This window comes from Sinohyriopsis cumingii, chromosome 18, assembly GCF_028554795.1.
Source record: "Sinohyriopsis cumingii isolate HCF-2022 chromosome 18, ASM2855479v2, whole genome shotgun sequence".
Taxonomy (NCBI): domain Eukaryota; kingdom Metazoa; phylum Mollusca; class Bivalvia; order Unionida; family Unionidae; genus Sinohyriopsis; species Sinohyriopsis cumingii.
The window spans coordinates 15,636,998-15,664,452 of NC_142978.1; the positions used below are offsets into that span (position 1 = coordinate 15,636,998).

Consider the following 27,455-nt stretch of genomic DNA (forward strand, 5'->3'; position numbering starts at 1 on the left):
TTTCAAGATATTCTATATAATGTATGATAATTGGATTCTTCAACTGGCCAATGGAGACAAATAGGTTCATTTGTATCCACTGAAAAAACTCACCGTTCATCTTTTGGATGCATGTCAACAAAATCAAATGTTATGAGTCTAAGCTTTTTAACATTGCATTTTATTTCTTCTGTTATGTATATTTGATTTATATTTAATTGTTTGTATGTTTTAAAATCTTTTAATTTTTAATGTACTAGGAATTTGATATTTTCCAGAAATTAGTTTGACCTGAATTTAGTTGTAAACACCAAATTTTTTATCTTTTGCTGACCTAGTTCTTGACCTTGATTGAGAATCAAGTAAACAACTTCTTCTTTTAATTCTTTTTTAATATGTGAATGATAATAATGAAATCGAGGCTGTACTGGAATATGTGATCTTGGACATGTGAATACCTTGTAAACTGTTCTGGAATGTGATCATGTGACTCTCATATGGGTATCTGTTTTGCGCATTATTTGTCTGTATAACCTTTGTCTGTGGAGAAATAATTTCAGTAGGGCTTTACACTGGAAAGTGTTCGTTTGTGACCAGTTCGGAGTTACATTTTAATTTTTATTCAAATTATCTGGATTCTAAAAGATTAATTCCTTCTCCTGAAAATATTTGAGTGCTCATAAAGAATTCATGGACAAAGATATTTATTTAAATTTTATTCAGAAATTCAAACACTGGAATACTGTTTGTGAATCAGCAAAGAACTGTAGACACATTCGTAATATAAAGGCGACAGGATATGTCATTGCTTTCCATTTTTTATTTTTTGTCCAGACTCAAACTTGAACTCATTAGAACATTTCATTCCTAGGACATCTAAAATTTAATTTGTGGATTATTCTTGGATTATTTTTGGATTTGATTCTTAACACCATAAGTTCTTATTTTTTTTATTTTTACAGTGTTTTTCCAGAGAAATAAATTATTTGTTAAATTTTTCAAAGCTTGTTGTTTTCACTCTTTCTTTTGTTACTGTTTATTAGAGCCTAAACACGTAACATAAGACTTCAGATCAATATTTTGGCTATGTCTTACTTTATCAGACAGGTTTATATGTGCATCAAAATTCTGGTACTAGTTAAGACCAAGAACTTTATCTCTTCCCTCTAAAGCTTGTTCAAAGGCATCATCTAGTAAACCAATAAAGAAGATGTCTCGTAGAAAGAATGTCTTGGTGTACATCTGATTAGCACTGTACACATACATGTATATCTTCTTTCTTTTTCTCTTTTTTTAAAACTTTTTCATCCATAAGGAAAGACTTTGAATTAAATGAATCCTAGTGAATCAGTGAGAAATCCAGATTTAATTTCAGGAGTCAGAATAAAGTGTACCTTGGCCATAAAACTTTTTCCTGCATACAGTTTTACATTATTTCCAGTATAAATTGGGGAATAAGTTGATGTTGATGATGTCATCAATGCAATAAGAGGGACAAATGCCCTCTTGTATGAACTATAAATATGGTGGCTTCAGATTTTGGTAATGATACTCTGTGCATTAGAAACCACAAGGCTAACAAGCAAATTTATTAAGTATTATAATATTGTTCATTTTTATACACATTTTAAAAAATGTTTATCGATCAGAACACTGAAATAAGCATCTCTTCAATCAATGGATACGATAAAATCATTTTCACGTATTTATTTCCCAACAAACAAAAAATCCACCTTGCTTAAAAATATTCATGAATTACAAAGTCATTCCAAGTCTTTTGATCCCCCTCCCCCAGTGAGCTTGCAGCTTGTGTTTCTGCAAGTTAATCAAGTTTGACTATCGGCAAAATTGCATCTCTAACAAATAGTTCAATGTCCCAAAAATCTTGTCAGCATTATATGCTTTATGTTGAAAATCTCAGTCCTATGTGTTTATGGGTTAATATTGAAATTCCATTTCACTGCCATTTGGTCATGTTATATTTGTCCCATTTTGTCAGTATTTGTATCAAAAAAGGTTCATTCAGAATTCAAGCCTGGTCTATACTGTAGGCAACCCCTAAGAGTGTTGACTTTTGGCACAATTTCTCAGACACAGCAGTTAATGTTTTCTTTGCTAAGGTCAAATCCTGACTGGCAGTCAAGTTTCATATAGTTTCCATGTCACAAATATTACTCAACAACAGCATGCATATTTAAATATGACACCAATATTTGGGGCAAATACCCAATTAATGCACACAAAGGTGAGCTGTCTCTTATTTCAGGTTGAAATGATAGCACTTGCCTGTCGATTGTGGGATTTCTTACGAGATGAAATGGTAAGAAATAAACCTAAAACAATACAAAGTACATACTTAGAATACAAGACAAATACAATACAGAATATAACCGACACAAATACAATACATAGTGTACAACCCACCCATCGGCATTTTTAATTTTATCACAGAAAAATATAAATGATATCTTACCAGACTCGAGGGGTATAGTTTTTTTCAAATTATATTCATCCCTGGTCTTTCACTTGTACTGTCCGTTTAAAGAACTAGAGTCAGAATGCTAGAAGCTTTTCCTAGTTTGGCGGGGAAGTGATTTTAATACTCATGAAGCACAGGAATCATGCACCGCGATCAATCACTCACTTGCTCACTCACTCATGACAACCATGCACATTGGTACAACGATGCAAGTCCTGGCTGACACCCACACCCACCCATATATATATATATATCCAGCATACAATTTATTCAATTCAATTAAGTATGGTCGACTGATCCAACATTATTCTGGTTGCTAGCTTGTCAATAACTGACTTTGACTTTGGATGCGAGCTTTGTTCTTTTTCATGGAGGATAAGTCCATGTTAGCAACACTGCCGACAACACTGAATCCTGCAAAGTCTGACATCTCTGTGTCAGACAGGCTAAGTGATGGTATACTGTAGCGTCCTTGTCAGCAGCCATTTCCAATTTCTAACTCTGCAAAGGCATGGTACAAATCGACCCAAACAGCATTTGAAGATTGGCTGCTTTAGCAGAGGTATCAACAATATAATAAACAGCAATGTAATACAATGTAAAACAGCAATGTAATACAATGTAAAACAGCAATGTAATACAAAGCAAATTTATCACTTACTTTAACACAAAACTCAACAAAATACTGACCATACTGTTGAAAATCAGTCTGTAATCAGAATACATGTACCTACTATCTATTGTGAGCACAATGTGAAATATGGCATCGAGTGTGGACAACTCTTTTATAGCTGGTGTCACTTGATTTACTGATCTTTAAAGAGTGCCTCTCAAACAAAAATGTGGGTGAAAATGCTCAATTATACACTTGAGGCCTAAAGCTTATGAAAATTGTGCTCTTTAAATAAGCAATTTTTGTGCTAAAATTTTCAGAAAACAATTTACTTGTAACTTAAACAACTTGATCTCCCACAACAGTAAAGGGTGCATAGCAAAGGTCTTTGCCTTCAGCAGTTTCTTTGGCTGGGCCTTAAACAGATGAACTTCAGTTGGAAAAGGAAAGATTGGAGAAGACAGGTAATCTGGGACCAAAACTCGATTTCAAGATGACAGCAGGGCCTCATCATTATAAAGACTGGTTGATTGGTTTTTAATGGCATTTTGAACACATTATCAGCTACAATAGGTTGATGAAATGGAAGCTAAGTACCTTCCCCAAGAACACAATAATGCAGCTGACCCTGGTTGGCATGGGCAAATATCGAACCTGTGACCTTTTCTTTCCAAGACTGCTGGTCTACCACCTGAGCCACCATATATATGGCGAAAAGGTGTACAATAACTTTAAAAATAAATTCAGTCCTATGTAGAATCAAAAGGGGGGGGGGTGTTGTTTGGCCATAAATATTCAAAATCATGACAATGAGCAATACTAAAAATTAACTCATTCAAAGATATCATCAAATTAAAAGCTGAATTCGAAAACTTTACTGAAATCCAACAAAGCTAAATAAAGATACATTATCATGGCCCTTAATTCCTGTAAATGAGGCCATGGAACATTGGAAGCCTAACTTGCTCAAGTTCACATCAATCTGAAACCACAACAAATCTAACTGAAGTTATCTTATAGAAACCACAGTCAAGGGACAAGCAATCAGGGGGACATAACTCTTCTAAATGAGACTAAATCCATATGCAAGTTTATCTGAAAATGTTCATAGCAAAATGCATCTGAACAAGTTGAACAATTCTTAAGCTATCTCAGTTACAAGCAACATCACATGAGAAGGTTGTGAGTTTGTGTGTTTTGGATTTGTACCAAATCTTTAACAATTTTAGTCCTATTGATACTATGTTTGCAGTGTGGAAGTTTATAGTGATGTCTATGGCATCATATAGCCAACATGAGGTTGTCCCACCGTGTCATATTATCCTGACAAGCCAACCAGTCCTAACACTAACCTCTTAATGCTATGTTCTAAACGAGGCAGCCACTAGTTGTTGTTGTTGTTGTTGTAGGGTTTAACGCCATTTTTCAGTACATGCTAGGCTATACATGGCAGCCAGTATTAATGGTGGAGGAAGAACCCGGGAAAACCCCGGAAAGAACCACCGACCCACGAGAAGCTACTGGCAAGCTTTCTCACATACCCACATTAGCCGAATCTGAGACTCTAACCCACACAGACAGAGGTGAGATGGCAGTGATCCATGACGGAGAGCGCTTTAGACCACTCGGCCACTCAGGGCCCCGCAGCAGCCACTAGTACCATTTTTACAAATCTTTGGTATGACTTTCTAAGGCTGGGGTTCAAAACCATGACCTCCCACACAGGGCCGGCACTACCATATAGGCAAACTAGGCAGCCACCTAGGGCGCTGATTTCGGGGGGGGGGGGGGGGGGGCATTTTTAATTTTTTTATATTGTTTATAAATTTGGAAATTGATATTTTCCTGGGGAGGTGGGGTGCAGAATCTAACCTTGCCTAGGGCACCAGATAGTCTGGCCGGGTCTGGCGCCGGCCCTGCTCCCACACCATATAAAGTTAATTGTCACGGGCTATAACTCTATCCAATACAAAATTGACAAGACTATAAAAGAGACCTATAGGTCTTAAGACAATGTACAGACCAAGCTGCATACATGGATCTGCTTTTGATGGTGTGTAATACTGATGGAAATTGGACTGTGACTAGAACAAATTGGGCTGTGACTAGAACAAATTGGACTGTGACTAGAACAAATTGGGCTGTGACTAGAACAAATTGGGCTGTGACTAGAACAAATTGGTCTGTGACTAGAACAACTTGGGCTGTGACTAGAACAAATTGGACTGTGACTAGAACAAATTGGACTGTGACTAGAACAAATTGGGCTGTGACTAGAACAAATTGGACTGTGACTAGAGCAAATTGGACTGTGACTAGAGCAAATTGGACTGTGACTAGAACAAATTGGACTGTGACTAGAGCAAATTGGGCTGTGACTAGAACAAATTGGACTGTGACTAGAACAAATTGGACTGTGACTAGAACAAATTGGACCTGAAAAGATAAAACATTTAAAAGCAAGACTACATGTAATAGGCAGTTCACTTACTGAATGACATCAAATTATTACATTAGTTGCAGGGCTATTCTGATTACAAGCATCATCCATGTGAAATACAAGTTGATTGTCAAGGTCCATTAAGCTGTTCAAAAGTGAGCTGAGAAGACAAAACCCACAAAAGGCACATCTAGGCTTATGTGACAATGTACACACCAAATTTGTAGCAGAATTTGATGAATGGTTCCCATTCAAGGTTGGTTAGTTTTTATTTTTGTTTTAACATGTTGCTTGCTCACCTGCAAGAAGTGTGAATGGACTATAGCCATTAGACTGGTGGACTGATGAATGGATAGAAAATGTGCTTACTCTATGGCTCCCACATCTCACTGAGGGATACTGAACTAACTGGATGTTATTCTGATGGAAACATGGTACTAATTGTAGGGGAAAATGGGAACCAGCCTGGAAATGGGTTGACATAAAATATATATGGGTTTGGCTGGCCAGGATTGGTTAATAATGCAAGCTATGTTTTAGGAAAAAGAATCTTTTGAGAGCTTATCCTAGCTGTAAGTCAAAAAAAATTAGAGACATTGTTTTACTGATGGAATTTCAGTCCTTTAACAGTCTTGAGTTTGGAACACTCGTTACTAAAATTAGCACCTGACTCTTTGGTGCGGAATTGAAAGCATACGTTTCAAACACATGTAGGTCCAGAAAATGCTGCGGCTCATTTCCTTTCCTCTACAAAGAAGTTGACATCCAGGTTTCATCTATACTGATAAATATTGGTTTGATCACAAGCACTGAGAAATTTTATGTTATTGAATTTTATGTATCATGTTGTTTGCATATGTTTATTATGAGAACTGAATTAGTACTGCGAGTTCTATGATGGTATACTGTAAACATTCACTGAATTCTGCAACTGTTAGATGAAGGCTAATAGATTCATTTACATGGTACTAAGAAAGGAAATGGAAAATTTGGTTGGAATAACCCTTGATAAAAAGTTCATACGAACAGTAACTCTTGTAACTAACAAATCCTGAAGATACATTTCTTAAGGGTTATGATCACAAATTATAGTAGCAGCAATCCCCAATACTCTGGGGAACTATACAGGCTCAATGACACTTAACTTAATGTAATGCTGTATGGCAGAAATATACATTGGTAGACATCTCAACTGCGCAGGAAATCAATCGGAAGTAATATTTACATATGTGTCAGCATACAAAAACCAGAAACTCCTTATTTAATGTTACAACATTTCAAAGATCCACATGGCTTGTTCATGAAAAGTTGGAATAGGAATAAACACAGGATACAGACCTAACCATGGCAATTCAGCATACAGTAAGCAGTATCCGACTCAAAAACCATGGGTCACAGCTTTGATGCTTGCCAACATCAACTGCCTCAGCGTGTCCTTAGAAAAGGCACTTGGCTTCTGTTTCCTTGGCATGATATAGCCAATAATATAAAGAAAGTGCAATTAAAACCATTCCATCAAGAAACCAATTGTATACAGAATGCATACTGTTCACCAATTTATTCCAGCCAAATCTTTGTTTGCCTAATCTCATCTCATAGCAAACAAGTCAGGAATGGTCCTATTATTGGCATGCAGCTCCATAATAAAAAAGGAAATGGGTCACTGTGACTTCCTTTTCCTTCTGTAACAAGAAATGGTTAATCAAGAAATCAATTTTGATGAACGAGTAGATGGCCACTCTGTTACAGGTGAGCAAATAACCTATACAAAAAGATCTATTCAGTTCCTGACAACCGACTGATTTATACATTGTCTGAATGGGGTTTAATCATCATATGAAGGTTTTCACAGTGCGGAGACAAACTGAGTAAAAACAAGATTTTCAAGATGGCTAGCAATGAAGCCATATTTGAGATAAGATTATAAGATTATCACCATTTTCATCAAGGCCCACTTGATTTTTAGTCTTCTGGTGAAAATCCCGTGTCAATATGACTTCCATTTAGAAGTAGTAATAACAAGATTTTCGTGACAGATGCCATACAGTCATACTGAACATCAGACTGGCACCATTAAGATCAACTATACATCATAAGAAGTCTTTTCGCGGAAACACCATGCTGATATGGCCATCCAATGAGAAGGAGTTGTGCTAACAATATATTGTCTGAGCAGAATCATGTTCATTTAGAACCAACTAGACATCACAGGAAGTATTCTGATGAAAACCCTATATCAATACAACTTTCTGGAGCTGTGATAACAAGATTTTCAAGACAGCCATATTGGACATCAGTATGGCACCATTTTCATTTCAGACAAATTAGACATCATAAGAAGTATTTTAGTGAAAACCTCAAAGATTACATTTTCAGTTATCTAGGTTAGCAAACTTTCACTGACAGGCAGAAAAAACACAGCTTTTCCACAACAAAGAACTCTCTTTTCCATCTCTTATCAGGTTATCAGTTAGGTGAAATGCTGTACAGCCAGCCATTCTGACTCCAGTGAAAGTTTAGGTCTATTTTTATTTAAAAAAAAGGACTGTAACCTGCATAAAGCCTAATCAATTTCCATTATTAGATGACTTTCTATTAATAGTCTGACCAGCATTGAACCTTAACCATCCAAACTGACAGTTCATCCTAAACAATACTTTTATCCCCAAAACATTCTATTTTTATGAACTTTCTGTCATTTATAACCTGATTTTTAAATGCAAAAATCAATTTTATGTGATGACATCTAGACCTGAATATAGTGAGATGTTTTTTGGTAAGTCATCAAGTGAGTTACATGCTCCAGAATCAGGTGTCCAATGATTCCAAAACTAATGTAAAATACACAAAACTGCATATGTTTTGTTACGAGTAGGCAGAAAGAACGAGTTTGATATGGAATAAGGATATAAGTAAGGCGATCAGGCCTTAATGTACTCATAAGCGATGTCAAAACAGTCCTTTACAACAACTCAGAACAAAAGCCAAATCAGATGTTGTATTACCTACCACCCTCTTTGATGCTTCCTAAATATACTGTGTGAATGAAATTCAAATAAATTGGATGAATAAAAGTTAGATTAACTGCATCTAAAAATATCTACACCGAACTTCAAAGATGCTAAGTAGTATGAATACGGGTGTGCAATCTGGAAATAAGGACTGAACTTCACTGAATGCCAAATCAAGCATGTAAACATTAGATGGATAGGTAGTAAGATAATGTAGATTCTATGAAAATTCATTATAGATTTTAATCCGTCATAAATAAGGACATGGAAACCAATATGGATCATAGTCTGTCAAAACATGGACCCAGAATTCATTACTTGCTTTAATGTATTAAAACAAGAGCCTAAAATTCATTATAGGCCTTAGTATTTCAAAACATGATCATGGAATTCATTATAGGCCTTAGTGTTTCAAAACATGGGCATGGAATTCAGTATAGGCCTTAGTGTTTGAAAACATGGGCATTAAATTCATTATAGGCCTTAGTATTTCAAAACAAGATCATGGAATTCATTATAGGCCTTAGTGTTTCAAAACATGGGCATGGAATTCAGTATAGGCCTTAGTGTTTCAAAACATGGGCATGAAATTCATTATAGGCCTTAGTGTTTCAAAACATGGGCATGGAATTCAGTATAGGCCTTAGTGTTTCAAAACATGATCATGGAATTCATTATAGGCCTTAGTGTTTCAAAACATGGGCATGGAATTCAGTATAGGCCTTAGTGTTTCAAAACATGGGCATTAAATTCATTATAGGCCTTAGTGTTTTAAAACATGGGCATGAAATTCAGTATAGACCTTAGTGTTTCAAAACATGGGCATGAAATTTATTATATGCCTAAGTCTGTTAAAGCAGTTGTATGATATATATTATAGGTCTTACTGTCAAAATAAGATCTGGAATTCATGATAGGCCTTGATGCTTCAAAACAAAGATCAGTAATTTATTTTAGGCTTTTATAAAATCATGGGATGGAATTCTTTAAAGGCCTTAGTGTGTCTGTGAATCTTTCAATATGTCAAAACAAGGGTCTGAAATTCATTGTCAGCCTCAATCTGTAACACCATGGGTCTGAAATTCACTGTCAGCCTCAATCTGTAACACCTTGGGTCTGAAATTCATTATAGGCCTTAGTCTGTCAAAACAAATCCTAGAACTCATGCAGCTTTCCTCAGACTTTCTAGATAAAAGAAATACAGTATATTAACATTTTAATTTGCTTTTTCATCAGCTTGAAAGCCATGTATCTCCAACACAGAACTTTACTCAACTCCATTATTTACTTAATATTATTCTGACCAATCAAAAGGCTGCATCTGTCAATGTTGAATAATATTCTGACCATTCAAAATGCTGTACCAGTGCTAGTGTTGAGTAATATTCCAACCAATTAAGAAGGCTACATTTGTCAATGTTGGGTAATATTCCTAAGTCTGGAAGAACATTTGTTACTTGAAATCTTGAGTAAAGTTTATAGCACAGGGGTCTGACCTGAACATTTCAAATAATTTGTAAGTCTTAGTATTTAATTAGATGACATTCTTGAGTGGGATACCAGACATATTCGGTGGGGCAACAAAAATATTAGGAGGGATATCAAGGGCACTTTAGCAACCAAGTTTTCTCTGACAATACCTAAGTCTTAGAGTTCCATACCCAGGGATATCACTGGTATCACACAAGAGATTATTGTCTTATTGTTTTTTTACAACTCCAGCTTTCCTATTTTTGTAAGATCAGCCCTCTTATATTACTTTGTTTTATTTTCCTTGGACTGTAAACTGTACAAGAATGATTTTTTGTGGTATTTATACAGGCAAATATCTTAAACTGAATACAGACAATCTACAGTATAATAAAACCATACATCTGGACTTCGTCAATGGAGCAACTGTTATGAAGATTAGCTTTTTCTCTCACACTGATTCATTTAGTGTCTTTGCAATTATGTTTTCCTAATCAACTTTTAATGTCTACCATTTCATTTTATTTGCTCAATAGATTTTGTGTGTGTGTGTGTGTGTGTGTGTGTGTGTGTGTCATTTGGATTTTTAACATAACTTTAACAATGTCTGCAGTGTGGCAGTTTATAGTGATGTCTAACAATGGGGCATCATGCCGCAGACATGTAGCAGCTCAACAGAGTTTGAAAATCTGTTTTATCTCCAGACTTTCCTTACACTAAATCATTTTTGTCTTTTTCATGTTTCCTTTCACTGTTCATACAGGATGATAACATGATAAATAGTTATAAGCAGTTTTTGGTTTTTATCATTTAAATCATTCAATTTGAACATTTACTCTCTCTTTCTCTATCACTGTGATATACATCTGAGCAGAGACTGGAGACAGAATCTGATGTAATTAATCAATCTCGGATGTGGAAAAGCCCACACTGGATTACCAGTTAAACTTAGGGACAGCCTAACGGGTTACCACAGTTCAAACTTGGGAAAGAATAGATGAGAAAGCCTCCATCAAGAATTAGTCTAAGAAGTTCTATTAACTCCAGGTCAGTTGTCTGTTACAACAGGTTTTATACTGCATAGAAATAATTATCTAAATTCCCAATTATGAAAACAATTGTGACACCCCCACCCAAATTTCCAATGATAATGAAGATTCTACAAAGGAATATACAATTCAAAAACTTTAATGTTATGTCACTTTGGTATCTGTAAATATGGCTGTTTAGCAACAATGACCCTATTTCAAGGGAATTTGTCGATGTTCGTAAGTATGTACACTTTTGGAACACAAGAATTTTGAGGGCAGATTGTAAGTTGTCTCAAAAATATGTTCAACAGAAATTTAACCTCAAGTCATTCAAATACAATAGTATCCATATTCTGTTACCATGGTTCCAATAAATGGGAAGGATCAGGATTTGATGCTGATGACCAGGTAGTGATCTTAGAACCATCTTAAATTATGGGTCTATTTGTTGTGAAGCTATAATAGTGATGTACCAGTCTTTTCCATTTCTGTTCTTTTCTGTTTCTGTTCTCTTTGTATAATAAAGGCAAATCATTTCACTTCAATAATCGATATACATGTATATCCATGCTTAAAGTTTTGTTTTAGAAGTCTGACTAAATTTGCCTGAAGAATGTTTTAAACATATAATACATTCAGTACCAAAAATGAGTCCAAGCTTGTTTCACCTCAACTGAATAAAGAATCACCTAAAAGTACAAGAATTAAACAAATGCCCACAAAACCACAAATGTTTCTTGTTTGGAGTCAGCAGAACGAACTAGTTTGATATGGCACAAGGAAATGTCAAGACAGTCAGCTCAGGTCTCACTGGATAGTTTCGTATTTTGACCCCACCCCACCCCAATTTTTAAGGTAGAAGGCATGATTATCACAATCCTAGCATTTATAAATTCACACATAAACTAAATCTGAAATGTGGTTTACATTTACTATGAGTTAGGCTTGGAAATGGGTTGGCTTCTTGGTGACTGCCTGTCACAGTTAGACAAGCATTGGAGGTCAAATGCGTAACTTGGGCTGCAAATGAGCAGCTGACTTGGCTTGCGTATTTACGTATTTATGTGTGTCTGCTACAGAGGTAAATATCTAAAAATCTAGATGGTTGAGAGGTGATGAAAAGTATGCTAATTTGTTATAGTACTGGTGAACATTATTCATGCATAAGGCACATACTGATTCTTTTAGCTGCCTTGTCACAGGAAAATATTCAAAATAGCTCTTTCCTGTCAAAAATGAGTGTAAAAAGAGGGGTTGGTGGCAGTGTTGGTTCAGTATAAAAGCCACCAGTTGCATCAGGAATTAACCTTAATACCTCAGTCAGGATCTTACAAGCATCCTTTAAACAAAAATCATTAGTTCGTTTTTATTTGTATCTTTAATGTAATATTATTATTATTTTTCTGCAACAGGTCATCATCAGATCAAAATATGCCAAAAAACTGTCCAGTGAGACTGCTCAGACACATTCACAGGAGTTATCTACCCTGGCTCTAAACAAAACACAAATGTGGCATTCTATTTATTACAAACCCTGTCTCTTATGCTCTCTAAACATATTCATCTTCACAGCGTGAAAGGAATTCAAAACAAAAAAATTGGAAAAAGCCCTAATCAGTGTATCTAAGAACAAAGATGTGAAAACAGTGAAAATACCAATATATTTCTAGTCAGCCTGTGAAACAGAGAAATACTGACTCAGCATTTGTCTTGAACACCAGATGGAGTAAATGGGCATGCAATAAAATGTTTTACAAGTGAGAGGGGCACCAATATCTAAATGCAATGAAAATTTAAATCATGCTAATGGGAGGTAAATTTAAATATAGCAACAATGATTTTCTCAATATGATATTAAAAAAAACTATTGAACCTCCAAATGATGACTCCTCAAATTCTAAGCCCAAAAACCAAAACAAAGTTTATATAGTAACATGCACAAAGAATTCAGCACTATTTCAAATTCTATTTATTTCCTATGATGACATTGTTGTTGTTTTTGTTGGGTTTAATGCCATTTTTCAGCACACGATAGGCTATACATGGCGGCCAGTATTAATGGTGGAGGAAGAACCCGGGAAATCCCTGGAAAGAACCACCGACCCTCGAGAAGCTACTGGTATGATGAAATTTCATAATGAACTTGCAAATGCAAGAAAACTTCCCAAGAATGATGCATACATATAAATCGTGTTTTTTTAATTAAAAGTCAAAGGATCTCTGTATACTTTCACTGACCCCAAAAATCCATATTTACATTAATATCAAAAGGTAAACAAAATCAAATTGTTGTGTGCATGTGATTAACCAATAAATGTCAAAGAAATTCTGATAAGCTGAATTACTTTTGCCTTAATTCAAGTACTTTTGCCTTTAGCTCAATTACTTTACCCTCAAGTGCAATTCATTTATCCCGATGTACAATTACTTTAGCCTGAAGTTCGATTACTTTGTCTTTAAATAAAAACATAATACATCACAAATGGTCAAATTATTAATTTGATTTACAAATTATTGCAAATAAAACATGGAAATATGTAAGTTTATGGAAAAACAGAGAGGGCTGGTAAAAGCTGAAAGTCTTGGGTTTGGTGTTTTTGGCACATCAACACAAATAGGTTATTTAGCACGGAGGCAATGGAAGTAAAGAGCCATGCTCAAGAACACACCATATTAGCCATCCTGATCTAATCCAATGCAAAGATTCAAAACTACACTTTTTTTAGTCATATGTCCATCACACTACCTACCCCACAAGTCACTACAGCAAAATACTTCATGCACACTGTCAGCGTTACAAACCTATTTCTCTCAATCCACTTTATTCCATTCAAATTACATCAAAAGTTCATGTGCACATTTTTAACATAGCAACCTACATTTTACTCACCCTATATCCCATCTTTCTTCTCAAACTTAGAAAGGCCCGCTTCATTTATCTTGAACAACTGAAACAAGCTCTCCCAATAAAATTGTTGCAAGAATGCTTTTGAATCCTCTACAGATAAGCAACCAGATTTTGTGGAAATTGAAAAATACAGCTGATTAAAACTGCTGCCAAAGGTAAATTAAAGTGAAAGGTAAAGATATAGAGGTCTGTGCAATTTGTTTTTCAGTGAGTCATCCAAGGGGAGGGGATTCAACAGTATGCAGTACACTTCCAAATCCTCAAAAAGATGGGTAAACTTTCCACCTTAAACGACAGGGTTGATCTGTGTGTGGAAACGGTCTGCACTACCAATCATAATTTCATACAAATAGCGGTAATAAAATTCAGCATGGATTCCATGGAGGGTATATGTGGCATCTCACCTACCCATAATGCATCTACAATGTACATGATTTGCAAACTCTTCAACACAAAACAAAAATATTTAAACATTCCAGACTCTACTGTCATTACTTCTGATAAAGTGCTATACGTACTTATGTACAGAAGATAAAAAATACCAACTTTAATGATTGATAGAACACTAAAGTTCAATGTATGCATTACAAAAAGTCTACTTGTATACAGATGCAGCTGGTAAAAAGTTCAGCACCTACACTCAACAGCATGATCTTCATCTATCAAGTAATTAGAAACTGTTTAAAAGATGGGCCAGACCCAAATGTGATGTAAATACAGGAAGTTCTAATTGACTCGTTTCTTTTCTAGGGTTATTTTTTCAAGCATCATTAAAATAAATTTTTGAACTCCATCAAGGGACAAGACAAATTTTCCTTACAATTTGGTCTGGAAGAACACAATGTCATTTGATTTTCCACAGCTTTTATTAAAACTTTTTCTTTGGTATGAATTATCTTTTATGCTAAACGAAGCATGTTAGAAATCCACTAACCAATTTGCTGCAGAATTACTTCCCTTTCTTCAAGACTGAGTCTATTCTAAAAATTAACTGTTAACGGGAAAATTTCAAATCCATATAACGAAAAAGTGGGAAACTAAAATACAAGACATATTTAATTGAAGAGGCTTCAAAATAGGATTGCACAATTTTTGCACACTTAGCTGATCTTAAAAATTTTGGTTTAAAATTGATCGTGATGTGAATCCCACAAATGCACATAGAATAAACCATAAAGGGTAATCTTTCTTATGAGGATACATTTAATGGGTGAAGTTTAAAGATGTCATCAAATCTGAATATTCCTTGTGTATTTAATCATTTGTGCATCAACACTGCACATAAATAACATTCCTTGACGATTTTAAAACATTTCCAAAATTCTTATTAAGAGAGAGAGAATGCTGTAATATGGAATCATGATATATACATTTTTTCTTTGAGCTATGACCTGTAAATGCAACAAGGTCACACAGGATATTAGCCCCACACACTATCAGCTTCATTAAATCCTCAATTTTCTTTTCATATGGAACACTTATCATTTATTCCAGTGTAAACTATGAGAGTTTCAAAATGCTTTGTGGATCAAGTCCATAAGAATACTAAAATAATTAATTTTTGAAATCAGGAAAAACAATTAAAATTGTGGGCTTGATCCCCAGCAGAGTCATTCCAAAGACTTACAATTCTAGGCTGTCAAAATCTGACGGAAGAATGTCTAATTTGTCGAATTTTGAATAAGTACTAAACATTAAAATAGACTGAACATTAAAAATTTTAGTACAGTCAAGCCAGCAAGGTTTTATGTGAAGGGTCACTTCGACCTTTACCCATGTCAGTTGGTACATTTGTAGGTGAGGGGGAGGCCAGCATCTACGGCTAATTTAGAATTGACCTGGGCATCGCAAAGCTGTCCTGGGAAAGTGTGTGTGTGTGTGTGTGTGTGTGTGATTTGGATTTTTAATGTAGCTTTAACAATTTTTCAGTCATATTGCTAAGATGTCTGCAGTGTGACAGTTTATAGTGATATCTAGTACTGAGGTATCATGCTGCAGACATGCAGCATGATATTCCACCCAGTCACATTATCCTGACACCAGGCCAACCAGTCCTAACACTAACCTCTTAATACTGAGCGCCAAGCGAGGTAGCTGTTAGTACCATTTTTGTAAGTCTTTGGTATGACTCAGCCAGTGATCTAACCCACAACCTCCCGCATCCGAGGCAGACTCTCTAACCACTAGGCCACAGGAGTGGTCCCTGGGAAAGTAAACATTAAGATGCCAACCATATCCGCCTAATGGGAACACCATGTCGAATAGTCATTTAACAAAAGGAAGTTGGCATGTGTCATATTTCTCAGATTCTAGGCCGTCAAAATCTGACGAAAGAGATAATTATCCTGGGGGAAAAAAATTAGGAATGGCTGATTATGATTGGTCAGTTTCACTTAAGGTGTAAACACTGGAAGAAATGTTGAATTTAAAGTAACGACTGGAGAATTTCCTCAGTCCGAGATTTTCCTGTAAGAGGAGCAACACTCGTCTGACTCTGGGGAAAATTAAAAAGTAGTTGATCCTCGTTAAGACAAGTAAGGGGACCAAGTGGCTGTCTTGTGGGCAAAGACAGGCCTTTAGTACTAGGGCACACATTTTCTTGGAAATGACAGCATTAAGGGAAACAGCTCTCTGGAACAGTCTGGTACAGTCCGAAAGACAGAAGTATGGATAAGAGATTGAGCGGTTATGATAGAAGGATCAAGAAAGATCAAACATGTACACGTGAAGGTGGGGATAGATGGAGACGAAGACGGGAAGAAATGCTAGGTGATGCAAATCAGGCATGGATATTGTGCTCGTTTCACTTCTCTCGTTATCATGATGAAATGAATCAATAATAGAATACTGCTATTGAAATTCTGTAAACGTAAATCTGCTTGAATTGAATCTGACACTATTAGTTTATGTCATTGATTAAATTGTTATTCTCTTGTCTAAAGGGTCTCGTATTGTCTTATTTCTTCTCAATAGTTACGCTCAGTTGTCTGTTGATGTTCTATCTATCCACCTACACCGGGCAATAAAATCGAGGGCGGTCATTTTGACAACCAAATCTAATTAACCACCCTTCTTTACTAAGAGGGAACATCATTACAGATATTCTTGTAAATATACAACAAAATTAAATGTCATGTGTCATGGCCACAGACATTATACCTGATTTTATGAACAGAACATTTTGTCTCATGCAACTCCATGATATACCCACATGCTAAGTTTGCTCTGGGGTGGAGTGGGTGGGTAGGAAAACATAACCTATTTAAGTGGCATTATTCAAGTCAGCAATCAAATATATATCCACAAGCTGGATTTGATAGAAGTCCATTCATGCTGACAACCAGTTATGGGTTTTAAAAAAAATGGAGTTAAGGTCTCTGACCTTAAAATCAATGTCATATCAACTTACATGCATATCTGTAGCAAACTATATTTGCAGTTATAGTTTCCTTGACAAATTTGTAATTTAAAGTATACTCTGATATAGTAGAAAAACTTCCAGAGTTGCATTACCAGTTTTCAAGCTGCAAAAAACAAATGTCCCAAAGTGTTCTTACTGTACTCACCATCTGCAGTGTTTCAAGCTGCAACAGCCAATTACCAAGCTCGTTTTCTGCATCCTGGTCTTCATGATCGCTGTCAGGCTCAACCTCACTACTGGTATTGTACTCCTCCTCCTCCATTGACTGAAATAATAAACATACATGAGCTCTGAAGATTCAATTTTTATAAGTATCACTTAGTATCTATTTTTCAAAATTTGTATCAATATGTACATCAAAATGGCAAAATTATCAATGCATTGGTAAAAGGTTTCACCCCTACTTGTCAAGTGTATTAAACTGAAAGGAATCATCCATATGAAAGGTCAAGATGCAGAGCCAAAAATTTTATGAACCTCCCCATTTTACTAAAATGCTACACAAAGCTTGTAAATGATTCACACAGTAACCAAAGTATACTCCTTGAAACCTATGTATTTACTATTCATTGGAAACCACAACCACAGAAAATTAATTAATTAAAATTATTGACAATGACAATGTTTGCAATCCTTCAGTTCAAGTAAGAACAGTTCAGTCATTCAAACAAACAGAAATGACGAATATAAATGAAAAGTGAAGATTGAACTTCTGTAAGTATAATCATAATGGACCAATCATACTGCTCATCACCCTAATGGAAGGCTTTAAACTGAAGACTGAACTTCTGTAAGTATAATCATCATAATAATGGACCAATCATACCGCTCATCACCCTAATGGAAGGCTTTAAAATGCCCAAAATGAAATACATGATTTTGTTTCTTTGGAAGGGTTAGGGAACCAATGTGAGGCAATTTAAAAGAAAACACCCATTACTGAGTTATGTGTAGACATAAAAAGCATTTTGGGGCTGTTTTTATTTATTGAAGTAAAAGGTAACTTCCTTTCTCAACTGTCGAATTTACCATGATCGTACAACGGTGCATCAGGCAAATAGAATGTTGTGCCCAACAATACTGTTCTGTCCTTTGTACCTTCATGCAACACATAAGAATAGTATAATAAGAGAATAGTATTATCATCTGTCATATAGTAAAAAGCAAAACAAAAGCAATGTAGTAACAATAATCTATATTCAATGACAATATCGTGTCCTGATCTGCATCTAGTGCATAGCGGGGCTTCTGCATCTAGTGCATAGCGGGGCTTCTGCATCTAGTGCATAGCAGGGCTTCTGCATCTAGTGCATAGCGGGGCTTCTGCATCTAGTGCATAGCGGGGCTTCTGCATCTAGTGCATAGCGGGGCTTCTGCATCTAGTGCATAGCGGGGCTTCTGCATCTACATAAACATGGCAGTTTTAAACCAAACTGCATGCTCTGAAAGGAAACTAACAATAATCTGATTCAAACAAATTGATCTTATTTGTTTCAAAGACATCCTTCTTTAGTCTGATATGGATTTTATAATGTCGATACAAATACACAAGACATTTTAAAGGGGTGGCTCAAAATAGATTTGTTCACATTTTCATTAAAGAACCCTATTAAGTTACCAGCTAAAATCAGAAGCGACAATTCAAGGAGCACTGTTTTATCAATTTTCTTACCTTTTTATTCATTTCCTCTGATTCAAAATGTCAACAAATCATGTTCAATCTAAATAAGCTGATAACTGTGTTTAATGAAGATCACACTCAGACACTGATGTTTCCCTGTCTACAATAGATTCAAACGGTCAAGCTTAGACGTACACTGAGGTTTCCCTGTCTACAACAGATTCAAACGGTCAAACTTAGATGTACACTGAGGTTTCCCTGTCTACAATAGATTCAAACCGTCAAGCTTAGATGTACATTGAGGTTTCCCTGTCTACAACAGATTCAAACCATCAAGCTTAGATGTACATTGAGGTTTCCCTGTCTACAACAGATTCAAACTGTCAAGCTTAGATGCACATTGAGTTTTCCTTGTCTGTGGTCTGAGATGCAGGACCTGCGATTTTTCCAGTCAGACCCAAGAGATAAACAGGTCAGAAATCTGTCAGACCTCCCACTTTTTACAAAAAAATGAAATTAAAAGTATTCCTCCCAGTCTCATAATTGTTTCTTAAGGGCAAAGTGTAAAATGTCAACAAATAAATTAAGCATTTATTATGGAATATATATGAAGCCAACTGTTAGCAATTTTTGGGAAATCTTGCAAATATTAACCATATTTACCTGCTTTTAAGTTGAGTCCAATTGCAAAAATAACAGACTCTGATATACCATCAAATAACGCAACAGTAGATCAGGGTCCATGTGGTTTGTTTAACTGATCACTCCGTACAACCTGCAAAGACCCAGATCTGCCAAAGCATAATGCATTTTGCAGTTTGCAGTTCAACTTGAATTATGAGTGAATACATAGAGTATATGAGTCTTGTCACACCAGTTTTTAATATACGATTATACCCCATTTTTCTCTACAGTGAATCATAATGCAAATACAGGATGAATTGTCCGATATGACTTTAACCATATGAGAAGAAATACCTGTTGTCTCTCCATCAAATGATTAAAATGTTGAACATGGGGCACACTTAGTTAAGAAAATAAAACTCTTTCAGTTTGTTTTTAATAAACAAAACACTTAGTAGGAAAAAGATAATGAATTCAACCAGCCAGTAGAGAGTGCCTAAGATTTTAAAATTAAACTCAATATTTTTTCCAAATTCATCAATTTCTGAACAAAATGTAAATAAAAAATTAATCTCTCTCTTACATTCAGTTACAACCTGTCTCCCTTATTTTATTTTTTCTCACTGCTGCAATATATTTCTTGGTTGAGAAGTTGCCAGACATTTCAATATATACAACACATTCAAATTTCACTCCTAATGCATACAAAAAACATATGTGAAAAAGTTGTTTTCTATTTTGATTTTAAAAAATTCTTCTTGACCTCTAAAGTAATCAGATAGTAGTAACCACAGACATTGCTGTATGCCATAGGCAAGAAGACCTACAAGTTAGCCTACCACTACACAGCGAAATTACTCCAATCTACAATTCTAATGCTCAAATAGATATAGCTCTGTTAAGACCTAAAACTTGGCCTCCCATTACTCTCACTGCTAAATTAGTCCCAACTACAATTCTAACACATATGTAACTCTAGTAAGCACAACTTTTTTTTCTTCTTCAATCACAATTCACGCACCCCCAGTATGGTACTCTCATCTGAACTACTAGCAGGCAACACTTATCCATTAAGAATTTTCTGTCAGCTACATAAATGTTGTATCCAGATTTAAATATATCCCTCATCAAAGACAAATGGGGCACTAAAGTGACTAATGTGGGGGGAGGGGGAGCAGCAAAGTTTGCATTAACTATATCCCTTGAATAAGATACTTATCTGACATGCACAACTTGACAATTGACAATTTCAACTGGCTGCCCTAAAGAAAAAACACACCCTATGTAAACTATCTCCCAAGCTTTATCAAGTTAATTTTGCATATTCCGAAAATGGAAAAAGTGGGCCCAATGGCCCCTACCTAGTCTGTTATTTAGAAGGAAAAAAACAGGATCACCATAACCCATACCCATTTCTCATCTACTAAAGAAATTTAAAAGGTATCTTTACCACAGTCACTTACATGATGGATTTATCAATTTCAGCAATAAATATTCAATTTTCAAGCATCAGATGTTTTGAGTCTGTCATATTGGAGTCAGACTACCATAGATGCTTTGAATCATTCATTTTGAAGTCAGACTAGATGCTTTGAATCATTCATTTTGGAGTCAGACAATGCTTTGAATCATTCATTTTGGAATCAGACAAGATGCCTTGAATCATTCATTCTGGAGTTAACTAGATGCCTTGAATCATTCATTTTGCAATCAGACTAGATGCCTTGAATCATTCATTTTGGAGTCAGACTAGTTAGATGCCTTGAATCAGTCATTTGGAGTCAGACTAGATGCCTTGAATCATTCGTTTTGGAGTTAGCCTAGATGCCTTGAATCATTCAATTTGAAGTCAGACAAGATGCCTTGAATTGTTCATTTTGGAGTTAGACTAGATGCCTTTAATCATTCATTTTGGAGTCAGACTAGATGCCTTGAATCATTCATTTTGGAGTCAGATTAGAGTCTAGATGCCTTGAATCATTCATTATGGAGTCAGAATAGATGCCTTGAATCATTCATTCTGAAGTTAGACTTGATGCTTTGAATCATTCATTTTGGAGTTAGACTAAATGCCTTGAATCATTCAATTTGAAGTCAGACTAGATGCCTTGAATCATTCATTTTGGAGTCAGACAATGCTTTGAATCAATCATTTTGGAATCAGACTAGATGCCTTGAATCATTCATTCTGGAGTTAACTAGATGCCTTGAATCATTCATTTTGCAATCAGACTAGATGCCTTGAATCATTCATTTTGGAGTCAGACTAGTTAGATGCCTTGAATCAGTCATTTGGAGTCAGACTAGATGCCTTGAATCATTCGTTTTGGAGTTAGACTAGATGCCTTGAATCATTCAATTTGAAGTCAGACAAGATGCCTTGAATTGTTCATTTTGGAGTTAGACTAGATGCCTTTAATCATTCATTTTGGAGTCAGACTAGACGCCTTGAATCATTCATTTTGGAGTCAGATTAGAGTCTAGATGCCTTGAATCATTCATTATGGAGTCAGACTAGATGCCTTGAATCATTCATTCTGAAGTCAGACTTGTTGCTTTAAATCATTCATTTTGGAGTTAGACTAGATGCCTTGAATCATTCAATTTGAAGTCAGACTAGATGCCTTGAATCATTCATTTTGGAGTCAGACAATGCTTTGAATCATTCATTTTGGAATCAGACTAGATGCCTTGAATCATTCATTCTGGAGTTAACTAGATGCTTTGAATTATTCATTTTGCAATCAGACTAGATGCCTTGAATTATTCATTTTGGAGTCAGACTACATAGATGCCTTGAATCAGTCATTTGGAGTCAGACTAGATGCCTTAAATCATTCATTTGAAGACATACTAGATGCCTTGAATCATTCATTTTGGATTTGGACTAGAGTCTAGATGCCTTGAATCATTCATTTTGGAGTTAGACTAGATGCCTTGAATCATTCAATTTGAAGTCAGACTAGATGCCTTGAATCATTCATTTTGGAGTTAGACTAGATGCCTTGAATCATTCAATTTGAAGTCAGACTAGATGCCTTGAATCATTCATTTTGGAGTCACACTAGATGACTTGAATCATGCATTTTGTTGTCAGACAAGATGCCTTGAATTGTTCATTTTGGAGTTAGACTAGATGCCTTTAATCATTCATTCTGGAGTCAGACTAGATGCCTTGAATCATTCATTTTGGAGTCAGACTGGAGTCTAGATGCCTTGAATCATTCATTTTGGAGTCAGACTAGATGCCTTGAATCATTCATTCTGAAGTCAGACTTGATGCTTTGAATCATTCATTTTGGAGTTAGACTAAATGCCTTGAATCATTCCATTTGAAGTCAGACTAGATGCCTTGAATCGTCCATTTTGGAGTTAGACTTGATGCTTTGAATCATTCATTTTGGAGTTAGACTAGATGCCTTGAATCATTCATTTTGAAGTCAGACTAGATGCCTTGAATCGTCCATTTTGGAGTTAGACTAGTTGCCTTGAATCATTCATTTTGGAGTCAGACAAGAGTCTAGACACCTTGAATCATTCATTTTGGAGTCAGACTAGAGTCTAGATGCCTTAAATCATTCATTTTGGAGTCAGACTAGATGCCTTGAATCATTCATTTTGGAGTCAGACAAGATGCTTTGAATCATTCAGTTTGATCCCCCAAGCTGAATAGGTATGAACAATAAAGAGTGCAGGACCCGCAAAAAAGATGACCCATAAGTCTGAGACGACATCACAAGATGCATTTGACTTTTTATATCAGTGCATTAGTAATTATGTTTTTATTTTGCCTTGAAATTGTAAATACCTAACTCATTAAAATATTATCCCAGGATGACAACAATTAACAATAACAGGGTTTGATTTGACACTCGCAATTAGGCTAGTAAGCATATTTACATAATGGCACCATGGCATGTACACTGTAGGTTTGAATGCACTGAATGAACTACATCCCTTGGATTCAAATCATGGGCACCACTGCAATGAACTTTAATGATAAATCCAAAATATAATAATGAAGTTTCAGAAATAATGCTTCGAAAATTATGTTAATACCGTAAAATGTGAGTTGTAGTTTGCTTTGATATGAGCAACCTTACACCCCATTTTACAAAACTACGGTAATCGTGCTAATATTACAGAGTGAAAGGCAATTACACGTCAAAGTACTCATATAGTTGCAGATCAAAATTCATACAGACTTTCCCCACTCTGTGGGAGGATGTGTTCACACTGAACGAACTGAGTTTTCTGCATGCAAATAAGGTAGCTATGCAATAGCAGCAGGATAAGTAATTACTATTAAAAATCATACACATTGCCATCAGTGTGTGTGTGGTGTGTGTGTGTGTGTGTGTTTGTGTGTGCAAAGACAATGTACTAAGGTTTAGACAATTCTGGGGTTAAAACAGCCTTCAGGCTGCAATATAGTCTGTTACAACTAAACCAACATGTTTTGTAAAATTCAATAAATAATTCACTTCCCCCAAAAACAAAGTGAAAAATTAAAAAATAATTTACAGTGTTGTAAATGAAATCCTAAATAGTTCTATCACAAGTCCAAAAGTATAGAGTATTCAAAATGAGTTCCGGTGGTGCTGTGAATGAAGTTCAATCTATTGTGTAGATGTGCCAATAGCCTGGAGTAGTTTGATGTGCTAACAGTCTTGATGTATCAAATGATATCATCCAAAATGTCTTTAACTCATTTGGCCATGATCCCGTCTGTATGCATGGTCCGGTTTCTGCATTCAATGGCCGATCCCACCTGTAGTCGCGGTTTGTTTACTGCATTCAATGTCTGATCCTGTCTCCAGTCGTGGTGAATGCGTGTTAGATACAATGTCTCTGATTGGTTACAAATGAGGTTTTACCAAGAATCAGACCAATATTAAACCAATCAGAAATGATTTTACTTTCGTTTGTGCAAATTTGAATTGTTCAGAAGCCAAGGGTTACTAACTGAACGCAGTTTCACTACACATGTTCTGTTCACGAAAAATCGTAAATGATGGTGGGCGTAAGAGTGATTTTTGATGACGATGAGAGCAAAAATGAGGAGTTCCTTGGGTTTAATCTTGTAAATATTGAGCATGTTCAACAGTTGAATATTTTGTGAGATTTTGATTCGGACATAGAAGTTTGAATCGTCAGAAGAAGAGGATGCTGATAGCGATGATGATAGGGCTGATGACGTATTTCTAAAAATGTTGCACATAATTTTGGAAATAGTGTATAAATAAGTTGTGAAAGACTTAGACAAATAGGGAAAAAAATACATCACTGTGTAGACAAATTCATAATTGGTGAAAATTTCATGGATTTTTATTGGACATAAGAGAAATTAAGGTAAGAGTAAATGCATGTGCATGTTGTTTAAAAAGATTTCCAAACAGGTAAAAACTCTCTGGGGCACAAGCAGCTAGTCACAGCTTAGTGCTGATGGGGCATAGCAGCAGTGATACTGATAACAGTGCTGGGGCTGAATGAGTTAAATGAATTCACAGTAATTCAAAAATAGTTACTTATTCATAGTTATAAGCACCTACGAATTCCAATGAATAATTGAAATAAATCCTCTCAAATTATAACTGAGCACTGCTAGAGTTGATTCTACTAATACTGATGATGAAGATAGGAATAATTAATTATGTTACTCACTACCTTATACAAAAACAAAGACAATTTCAGAACCAGGATGAGGGTCATAATTTCATTTCAAATCATTCTAACTTGCCAACAAGCTCAGGTCCTTTAACAGCCATCCAGTCAGAAATTATGTGACCTGGTTTTCCAAAGGGGGAAACCAATGACCTGCACTCAAATCCCATCAAATTTGTCAACAAGATCTAAAGGTCACATAAACATGTTTATCAAACAAAATGACCTAATCTTATAATACAATCGCACAATGGAAAAAATTAGCTATGTAATATATTTTATATATATTTTATTCTAAATGAAACGTACAATCTATATCCATAAAAGTTAACACAATATATATATATATATATATATATATATATATATATATATATATATATATATATATATATATATATATTTACACACACAAACACACACACACACACACACATCTATGTATAAGGCCATGATATGTGAGGATCAATACATTTTAAAATATATGCTTGAAAGATTAAATGATGGTGACAGTGACAGGTTTACGTGCATTTGGACTGGTGATAATTATCATTTCACTACAATAAAAATGTCACTGAAAAAAACAACATGTGTGAATGTAAGAGTTCCACAGCAACTGCTAATGTAAAATACAGCTAGGAACCAGAGGTGACTAAACCACTCCAGCAGATGGGAGGTAACACCTCCAATTTCCTTCAGGCACACTGCTTCCTCTTACAACCAGAAATGTATCTGTACAATATGGATGCCAATGGCAACAGAAGAGCAAAGATTTAAATCAAATAGGGGTGATAACTCTACATAATTTTGTTTTGGAAATGGTGATAAAAGTATGTGTGTGATAACACTAATTTTAATTATTTAATAAGTATCTGTCACTATTGTTTAGCTAACCCCTTCCACAATAGAAACACCTCCATCTAACTCCACATCACAAGCCCATGCACAACAGCATCTCTTCATTCTATTGTAGGACCTTGACTACAGAATGATATCAGATTGAGATGGGAGGATGGCACCCAATAGTGATATGTATGTATTGCATCATTAAAATTTGTTTTACCCCTCCCTCCACCTACCAAAAAAAAAAAATTTTTTTTTAGTAGTACATCAACTGGAACCACTTTTCAGCTGAATTTGTCAGTAAGGAGAGAGGTTGATTACCTCAACAGGTACACAATTAATTCCTCACCTTAAGGAGAAGCCTCCAATTGTGTTAAATAGCTGTTGGTTGGGTCACAGTTTGTGTCCTAATCATCTGACCCATAGAGAAAAGACCTTAGTTAAGGTTTGATAAGGACAAAAGAGGAGACAGTCATATATAATCACTAAGTGCATCCATTATAATCTCATTCAAAGATGAACGATTCAGATAAGCCCAAGAAGTGGTGATAGCCCTAACTCCATGGGCTCTAATTCTCATTAATAAAAGGACTCTCTCAGTGAGGGACCGATAAGCTCTCTTGACACCCAGTGAGTGTAGTCAGCACAGGGATGGTAGAGGCTGAAATATCAGTTGAACCCTTTAAGGGAAGGAAAAACCATTTCCTACATCATCTATGAAATAAAAATATGCCATGATCAGCACCATATATACTTGCTTATAAGTTGAGTCGAAATGCAAACAGCAAAGATCCTGATCTGATGCAGCATAATACACCTGCAGATCAGGGTCAGCAGCAGAGGGGCTGTACAGACCGAAACTTTTTGCACAATAAACCCCTCCAGGAAACTATTCCTCGATAGAGGGCTTATTTCGACGAAATAAACCCTTCTATTCAGAATACAGGACAAAAAAAAATGTCCCCCGAAAACTCGAAGAGTTTCCAGGGACAAACTCGTTGAGTTTGCACTGACAACTTGGGTTACTTCAATAAATCTGAAACAGTTTCCGTGGCGGGGTCGTTATTGAAAAATCCATGGGTCGGGTCCATCCCCTCTGCTGCTCTGGGAAATGAGTTTCCAAGGAAAAACATTTTTATGTTAGCGGAATTAAATCATTGACAAATAAATAATGGCAAATATTGGAGAAGCACATACGACTAGATTAGCTCGAGAACGTCTCGAAGCAATTCAGAAATTTCTTCCTGTCCGTGATAGTGTCAGACAAAAATTACAACTAAGACAGCAAGCACGGGAAGGCTTTGCAGAGACTACGGAGGAATTATTTAAACCCGTGACCAAAGCTACTGAA

The 27,455-nt window shown here is 35.6% G+C and overlaps 1 protein-coding gene across 3 annotated transcripts in view; it reads right to left on the reverse strand.

Annotated features, from left to right (window-relative positions):
* Positions 1 to 27,455, reverse strand: part of LOC149776139 (uncharacterized) — a 332,110-nt gene that overhangs the window by 228,657 nt on the left and 75,998 nt on the right. For all 3 annotated transcript variants that reach the window (XM_089942420.1, XM_089942418.1, XM_089942419.1), the window contains exon 2: positions 17,498 to 17,617. In XM_089942420.1, the coding sequence (XP_089798546.1) occupies positions 17,498 to 17,614 (117 nt within the window). In that variant the 5' untranslated portion in view covers positions 17,615 to 17,617. The remainder of the gene's footprint in view (positions 1 to 17,497; positions 17,618 to 27,455) is intronic.